At 37.2% G+C, this 9,326-nt stretch overlaps 2 protein-coding genes across 2 annotated transcripts; both read right to left on the reverse strand.

The window, feature by feature from the left end:
* Positions 1-2,190: 2,190 nt before the first annotated feature.
* LOC117118784 lies at positions 2,191-2,646 on the reverse strand. Its single transcript, XM_033263484.1, has one exon. It carries the CDS (start codon positions 2,644-2,646, stop codon positions 2,191-2,193), a length of 456 nt encoding a protein of 151 aa, XP_033119375.1.
* Positions 2,647-4,298: 1,652 nt separating this feature from the next.
* On the reverse strand, positions 4,299-5,213 carry LOC117118785. The gene is made up of 2 exons (XM_033263485.1): positions 4,824-5,213; positions 4,299-4,499 (listed from the first exon to the last, which is right to left on the reverse strand). The coding sequence occupies exons 1-2, from the start codon at positions 5,211-5,213 to the stop codon at positions 4,299-4,301; spliced, it is 591 nt and encodes a 196-aa protein (XP_033119376.1).
* Between the last annotated feature and the right edge of the window lie 4,113 nt (positions 5,214-9,326).

A 9,326-nucleotide genomic window follows, 5' to 3' on the forward strand; every position in this document is an offset into this window, starting at 1 on the left:
GGTATATATATATATATATGTATATATAATATATGTATATTAATATAATATATGTATATTAATATATATAATATATGTATATTAATATAATATATATTATAATAATATTATATATATTATAATTGAAACTTATCAATTAGTGTCAGTAGCTGCAGTGAGAAAGGGTATTTACGCAGTTAACAATTGAAATCATGTACAAAATATATGAATTACTTCCTTTTAATTCCACCATCTTGAAATTGTAAATGAGTATAATTCCAGGTAAGCAATACATGTAACATTATCAACATAAATCCAAAGGTAAGTAATACTCCAGGTAAGTAATATTCACAATACTGTATAAGCTGCATAAAAGTGATAATTGATGATCTGAACAGTAAACTGAACATACAGTGGACTGAACAGTGAACAAGAAATAATGTAAGAACCGGTAAAACAATGGTGCTCTCTCAATGACTGCTTCACTGCTACTGAGCAGAACAAAGGAAAACTAGAGCCAACTGTGGTAAACATCACCTGAACTAAATAATATGCAAATATCTAAGCTGTAAAGTTAGTGAATAACTTAATGGTACACAGCAGGGTATATCTGCAGTTACAAGAATATATAAATATGATTTTGATATAATATGATCCTTGCAAAATACAATTAATGCAATAAGTTAAAGTAAAATTTAATTTTAAAGAAAACAGTTCAAGTAAATGTTCATTTTTACTTCTGGAATATGATCAGTCCATTCTTTAATAATATTAACAAAAATGTTCTCCAAGATTTGGCTCCCAGTCGGGGATTGGACCATTTGCTTGTTACAATCAATCATGCTTCTTAACAAGTAATAGCAATTTATGTATCTGCCTCTCTAAAAATCCACCTTTGTGTCGCAACTTCACTTTTCTCACAAGACCATCCTTGCTAGCATGCGCTTCCACGATAGTTCAAAGTCTCCATTGATTACGAGGAGAATTATCTTCCTTTATTAAGACTATGTCCCCAACAGATATGTTTCTTTTTTCCTCATTCCACATTTTGACGGGACTGAAGAATCACTAAATATTCAGCTTCCCATCTATGCCAAAATTGATCAGCCATATACTGGACACGTCGCCATTTTCTACGGCAATAGACATCTGCTGACTGAAATTCTCCTGGAGGTGGAAGCAATACATTGGATTTCATAGTTAAGAAATGGTTAGGCGTGAGTGGCTCAGGAGCTGTAGGGTCTGACATATTACAAACTGTCAATGGTCTCGAATTTACTATATTCTGGACTACACAAAGAAATGTGCGGAACGTTTCATCATTCAGTTGCTCTCCACATTTGTTCAATAAAGGCTCTAGTGCACTGCGCACTGTCCTAATCTGGCGTTCCCAGACTCCTCCCATGTGACTAGCAGTTGGGACATTAAACAGCCATTCGCATTGATGTTCACGGAGGAAATGTTATACTTTAGAAAATTCGTTGTGTGTACCAACAAAATTAGTTCCTCGATCAGATCTCATCTGACGTACTGAACCTCTTACACAAACAAATCGACGAAGAGCATTGATAAAAGCATTTGCTTCCAACGAATTTACAGTTACTAGGTGTATTGCTCTAGACGCCATACACGTAAACAAGACACCATACCTTTTTACATTACTCCTTCGTTCCTTGATCATAAATGGCCCGAAGATGTCAACTGCACAGTAGCTAAATGGTGGGGATTCTTCAAATCTATCCTTAGGTAAATCTGACATCTTTTGTGTACTTAATTGACCTCTCAATTTCTTACAGATCACACATTCACGGATGCATCTCGAAACTGAATTTGTCGCTCCAATTACCCAATATCTATTCTGTCGCAGTGCATTGATAGTGGAACTTCTGCCCATATGACTTACTTTCTTATGATGGTAATCAATGAGAAGATGAGCTAAATGTGAATTTCTAGGTATAATAACAGCTTGATCTCCCTAGGCATGGATGAATTACGAATACGTCCTCCCGGTCGTAAAACATTAACGTCATCTAGAAAAGGGTCCAACTGACTAAAGCATGACCTCATGAGTGCAGATTTCTTATACTTCTCATAATTTCTATTGGTATTTGGTTGATTATGAGACTTAAAGTTCTGAAGTATCTCAATTTCAGGTAAGTAATACTTAGATTGCACAGAAATTATGATTAATGATTCTGCTAACTGCACATCTTATATTGTTGCACTGTGTTGTCCTGAGAATAGGCTCATAACACCATTCTGCTTACACTTCACCTTAGCTGCATTCATTAAACTTTTCTTCAGATTTAAGATGTAAGCAATCACAATTCTAAACATTGACCAACTGGAAAATTTGTATATCCATTTGTTAATACATGTAACATCATTGTGTTGATCGGTTGATGTGGTAAGTATATTAGACGTGGTAAGAACATTAGACTTTTTAAATTCTTTTGATATTACATCAGATACTTGACTTTCACATTGAGTGTCGCCATCTTCTTTCAAGAAAGCTGGTCCACTGAGCCATATTGACTTAAAAAGAAGCTTAGAGACTGATAGTCCTCTGCTGGCATCATCACTGGGATTTTGATTAGATTCAACATAGTTCCATGAATTAACATCAGTAAGATTATGAATTTGTTGAACTCTATTTCCAACATACATTTGATATCAAGTAGATACATTCTAAATATAACCCAATACCACCTTGCGACCAGAAGAATTCTTTAACTGGTACATGTATGTCTAGTCCCTTTTTGACAATCTAATTCATTCTTGCGGAAACCACAGCTGAATTTAACTCTAAACGTGGTATGGTTATTTTCTTGTTAGCAGGAGTGACCCTAGCCTTTCCAACCAGAAAGGAAACAGCTGCTTTCCCATTATTATTGAGGAGACGCAAGTATGAACACTGACCATTGCAACTTCGCTAGCGTCTGAGAAATAATGTAACTCTGCTGACGATAATTCTTCAAAGTCTCGAGGTTTGTAACATCGTGGTATTTTTAATTGACTTAAGCGTACAACATCTTCACACCAGTTTCTCCATCTTGAAGATAATTCTGAGCTCAATGGATCATCCCAATCAAGATTCACCCTACATAATGTTTGAAAAATGAGTTTTCCTACCAGCAAGACAGGCGCAATGAATCCAAAAGGATCATATATAGAGCTGATAGTCTTCAGTACATTTCTCCTGGTTGGGTGATAATCATTAAGTTGAACTCTGTATTTGAAGTTATCACTCTCTATATACCAAGTTACACCTAAAACTCTTTCGATAGGCAATATGTCTGTCTTAATGTTCAAGTCGAGCAACGACTTTCCTCGTGTGCTGTTGAGAACTTTCCTGCTGTTTGATGACCATTTATGCAACCTCAATCCAGCTTGTGCACAAATTTCAGTGCTATCTTTAATAAGTTGCATAGCTTGAGTTTCAGTGGGTAGAGACTTTATTCCGTCATCAACATAGAAATCGTTATGTATAAAATCAGCTGCCAACTTCCCCCACCGCTGTTCTCCATCATCTGCAGCTTTTTTAAGACCAAAGTTAGAGCAACCAGGTAAGCTTGTTGCCCCAAACAAATGAACCATCATGCGGTATTCAATGACAGGACCATCAGGATTGTTGTCTTCAAACCACAAAAACCTCAATAGATCCCTATCTGCCTCTCGAACAAAGAACTGATGAAACATTCCTTTTATATCCGCCATGACTGCCACTGGTTCTTGTCTGAATCTCAATAAAATCCCCAATAAACTATTAATTTGATTTGGTCCGGAAAGCAAGCATTGGTTTAAGGAAGTACCTTGGTAGATTGCAGAACATTCAAAAACTACCCGAATACTGCCTGGTTTCTTGGGATGATAGACACTCCTGTTTGGGGTACATAATTAATTTTACCGATGATTGCCTCTTTATCCATTGGGACCTTTTCTGCACACTTGTCTAATACATCCTTCATGAAACTCAAGTAATCTTTCTTGAAATCAGGTTGCTTGGCAAACCTCTTCTTTAGACCGTTGAATCGATTCAGAGCCAGTGGTTTATTGTCAGGTAACTTTACAAATGGCTCACGTAGAGGCAATGACATTTCGTAATGGCCGTCATTTCTTTGACAAATGTTGTCACTCAATATTTCAAGAAATAACCTCTCTTCAACTGACATGGAGACGCCTACTTGCTTATCATCAAAATCTAGTTCCATCATCTCTCTTACTTTAGCTGGAGAAATAACTTCTTTATAGTTCCTATTCAGAACCACTTTGCTATTGTTAGAGTTAGAGATGCAAGAAATTGCACGATAAGAAATCACTTACACTGTCTGTGTTTTACAGATTGTTCCAACAATACCCCATCCAAGAATAGACTTCTGGGCGTAAGGTTGATCCTCTTCACCTGCGATGATATCTCTCGGTCTGATGATACTAGGAACATTATTTCCAATAAGCAATGGTACAGGAACATTAGGCATGTAAGGCACAACTTGATCAGCTATGGACTTATTATTGCAGGCCTATTGTACGAAGTGTTAAAACGATTACATTAGCGACACGTTTCCAGTACAGTAATACCGCATTAATTGTTGTTACTTGGAAATGTTGTTCTACAGTGCATTTATTCCATCAGAATCGTCCGTTGCACGTTGCCTATGGATAAGAAATGACTTCAACCTAATGCAATCGTTTGATTGGCTAAAAAGACGCGGGGACTGACTTTTTCCGGAGGGCCGGGTTAAATCCATGAAATAATGTCACAACACACCTTTCTCAGCCTACTTCTTGCTGAACATGTAAAGTATTTTAGTTGCGTGGTTGATACCTCTAAAACTAGCTCAAACTTGCGCAAAATCTGAGCGGAATTCGGCTCTTGTTTTCCGAAATGTGCTGACGGATTTCCTCAAAAGGTGATCCCACTTAATTGCCACATCGGGAGTTGGTATCTGTGTTCTTTCTGCTGGTATACTGTTTCTAGTGTACACTGTCTGTAGAGAAATTACTGTTTTCCTATCAAAGCTTACAACTTCTAAATCAGTTATCTTCTCACAGTTGATTAAGGTATTTGCTGAGAACATAGTTGAAAGCTTTAATTGAGTGGGTGTTCCCTTCACACTGAATTGGTCCACCAAATACTGTGACATAAAACATGTGTTACTTTGTGAATCTAAGATGCAGTAAACTAACTTCTCTGTGCTGCTGCCTTTTACTCTAATCCATACAGGTAAAATCATAGAGTTGTCGTTACATTGGGTTTTATCCCCGCATACAACCGTGCATTTACCATCACTAGTCACAGGCTTAACAATATCAGGATTCCAGTGCAAGATAGAAATGTGATCCTTACCACAGTGCTGACATTGTACCCCGGCTTTACATTCAGATGCTATATAATATGATTAGCTTTACCACACTTGAAGCATAATCTCATTGCAAAAAGGAATTTCTTCTTTATACGCCAAGGCTGTTTATTAAACTTCTCACATCTGTCGAATGGGTGTGATGATTTACAATACAAGCATGAGTCAAATTTACTTGAATTAACTTTCTTTACATACCGTCCCTTGCTCTCAGTATTTCCTGCATTCACATTAGTCTTTAATGTAGAATAAGCTTATTTTCTTGGTTTGTTTTCCTTGGAAAAACGAGGAAGTTCCTTTATTTGCCTAGTAGCCTCAAGCATCGGAAGGTTTGCCTCTTCTGCCCTATCTTTCAAGAAAGTTGCAAACTGAGAAAATGATGGATTTACTTGATTTCTTTGGCATGCAGCTACTATTCCCCTCCATTTACTTTCAACATAACTAGGCAACTTTTGTAAAACCTTGCAATTCTCTGCTGAGTAATTAAGTATACCTAGGTCTGGAATTGTAGTTTGGGCTGTAGCTAATTCATTAATGAAGTCTGAGAAGTCACGTAATCCAACATGATCTCTACTAGCAATTCTTGGCCAAGAGTCTAACTTTTTCAGAAATGCTCGTGCAATAACAGAACTGTGGCCATACATATTATACAATTCTTGCCTTGCCTTTAAGTATGCAGTCTCTGTTCCCAGTAATAAGTAGTTGCTTACTAAATTCTTTGGCTTACCATCAAGATGCTGCCTTAGAAGATATAGCTTCTCATTAAATGTCACTGCCTTCGTTTCCACAAGTGAGGAGAATGCTGCTTCCCAAGAACGAAATTTAAGAGGGTCTCCGTCAAACTTTTCAACAACAACAGGCGGCAACTTAAATGAATCTGTAAGCTGACGCAGTACGTGGGTGTCATATATTGGTAGTTTATCCTGATTAACACAAGTAGATGTACCATATGTCGCACTATTAAATGTTGTACAAACAGGAATATAAGTTGAAGTAGCATTCACATAAATTGAAGTCCCAGTCTTTGTATTCTCAAAAGTTGCAGAAGCTGTACAGTTAATATTAGTGGTAGGTACACTAGAAGACATTGCATCACACACATTAACATGTGGAATTCTATGATTTCTAACAGTATCCTCAGCTGAGTATATATCTGTAAACGATAAAGGATTATTAACATTTTCATGCATATTGACAATTCTTGTAGCAGGTAATGTATAATTCATAAAATTAGTACTTGGTGCAGTAAAAGTTATATCGGTTGAGTCCATTGTGCTTGAACCCATTACTCCTGTCACATTGGTTGAAGTGCCTTTCATCAATCCTGCAATATAAGATGGAGTAGAGGTATTAGGTGTACTTGAACAGGTAGTTGAAACAGTGACAGGAACAGTAACTGGCATAACACTATAGCTTGTACTGACTGATGGCACAAACACTGGAACGTTCATCAAACTACCAGGAGCTGATGATGTAACAGCATAACTTATAGATGTACACATGGTGGGTATTGTAGTAGTAGTACATGTTAAATTGACAGACGTTACAGATGCCGTTACTGTAGACTTATTAGCAATATATGGTGCAACAGATACATTGACATAGGTTGAACTAACAGGCACTGTATTCATAGCACTGGATGAAGAAATTACTTGCAAGCTATCGACACATGTAGACGAAAACACACCATGAGCCGAAGAAGTAGTTGTAGTTTGAGCTGATTCTGCAATTGGCATAGATACAATTTTTTGTGGTTCACTTACTACAATTACATTAGTATCAGGAAGTTCATCTAGAAATCTTTGTAAGCCAACTGACTTATACGTTTCATCTTCTTCCAAAGATGCAAGTGATTCTTCACTTAGAATGCTATATTCTTTTCTCTTCAAGACATCTAGCCTTGCTTCTACTTTCGCCAACTCTTTCTTTTGCTCAATCAATGTTGCTTCAAACTCAAGTTTCATCCTTTCTTCTTCTATATCAAATTTCTGCTCTGCTGCCTTTCTATCCATTTTGAGTTTCTGCTCTTTGAGTTTTTTCTCCATACTACTGAAACTTAGTTCAGCTTTAATTGTTGCAGCTTTGGCTTCTTCCTGTAACTTTAAAGACTCCCGACTTCTAACTGAAGAGTTGGTACAATGGGAATGATGAGAGGAATGCTTTGAAGTACGAGAATGATGTGAAGTTCTTGAGGTACAAGATCTTTGAAAATACTGTGAATAATCATATTTCACACTTGCATTTTCCATGTCACTAATTACAGACTCTTTCACAACATCAGAATGACTAGCCTCTTTGTCTTGTCTGTCTGATACTCTTGTTGCTTCTGTCACTTCATACTGAATGTGTTCAACCATGTTGCTATAATTCGGTATCTCCTCTTCATCTAGAAAAGGTAATAGTTGAGTGTAGGCCACACGGAAACATAACTCCTGCTGTAACAAATTTGGAACCAAACTACCTTTTGGCTCTGGGGTCTCAATGACTGTTACAATCCATTTTCTCAACTTCTTGCGTTCAACTTCAAAAGTACGCATTTTAATTTGACGCTTATACTCAAAACCCTTCTCTGTCATTTTCTTCTCTCTCTTGTGAGGCATTGTTTTACTATAATTGAAACTTATCAATTAGTGTCAGTAGCTGCAGTGAGAAAGGGTATTTACGCAGTTAACAATTGAAATCATGTACAAAATATATGAATTACTTCCTTTTAATTCCACCACCTTGAAACTGTAAATGAGTATAATTTCAGGTAAGCAATACATGTAATATTATCAACATATATCCAAAGGTAAGTAATAATCCAGGTAAGTAATTATTCACAATACTGTATAAGCTGCATAAAAGTGATAATTGATGATCTGAACAGTAAACTGAACATACAGTGGACTGAACAGTGAACAAGAAATAATACTGTAAGAACTGGTAAAACAATGGTGCTCTCTCAATGACTGCTTCACTGCTACTGAGCAGAACTATAGCCAACTGTGGTAAACATCACCTGAACTAAATAATATGCAAATATCTAAGCTGTAAAGCTGTCTCTTATACCCATCTAGATGTGTATAAGAGACAGGAATCGGCCCCCTGTCGGGAAAATCCTGGCGCCGCCCTTGCGCCACTGTCGGTCTGCCTGATGACCAGGGAGCAGTCCATATACAGGGGCAGACCTGGGTTGAAATTAAGGGGGGAGGGGTTCAAAATGTTTGGACAGAAAAGGCTCCCGCCGGGAGCATATGTCCCCTACTGCATTGACTTATTCAAGAAAACATTACTCGACAAAAAGTTAACTGTGAAGTCTTGGTTTCGGCACAGAATACAGGATCTGTACTTTGGGTATGGCCCATAATGAAAACTTGAAGACATCTGCTCACTGAACGGTTCACTGCACACCTTTAACACAGTAAATGTGTCAAAACGGGACCCCCATTTTCTCACAAAATCGACTATATAATTTGAATGGTTTCATTTGGCAATCTGGGGCTATCGGATTCTAAAACTAGATGTTTTAAGCTTTATAATCATCTATATATTCTTAAAATTAATGAAAAATTGAGGGATCATTTTTCTTTCAAAGTTGACTACCTCTTATGCTTTTGCATAGGAAAAAGGTTAAAATTCGAGTGTTTTTTTTGGTATACTTCCTGCTTCTTTTTACCATAACTCTGCAACGACAGGTCGCTAAACTTCGGGGTGAACGGTCAATTGTAGCTCATAAATTAAGCTTTCTTACCATGTAAGTCCCATGCTGGTTGCTTAAATAACCATTGATCATTTTTTTTCCTTTAAAAGTTGTATTTAGAACTGTGTTTACCCTGTCTATGAATGACGTCACACGCTTAAGGCCAATAGCAGCTGCAAATTTCGAGTTTTCTGCAGTTAGTGCGTTCATGCATAAGGTGTAGGTCAAATTTACCTGAATGAATTTTTGTCGAAAATAGGGGAAAAGTTTTCATAATTTGTTGGGGGGGGGGGGGGGGGGGGATC

The sequence above is a fragment of the Anneissia japonica genome, unplaced genomic scaffold (genome assembly GCF_011630105.1).
Source record: "Anneissia japonica isolate Jap-2015-1 unplaced genomic scaffold, ASM1163010v1 scaffold410_len604442_cov124, whole genome shotgun sequence".
NCBI classification, from domain to species: Eukaryota; Metazoa; Echinodermata; class Crinoidea; order Comatulida; family Comatulidae; genus Anneissia; species Anneissia japonica.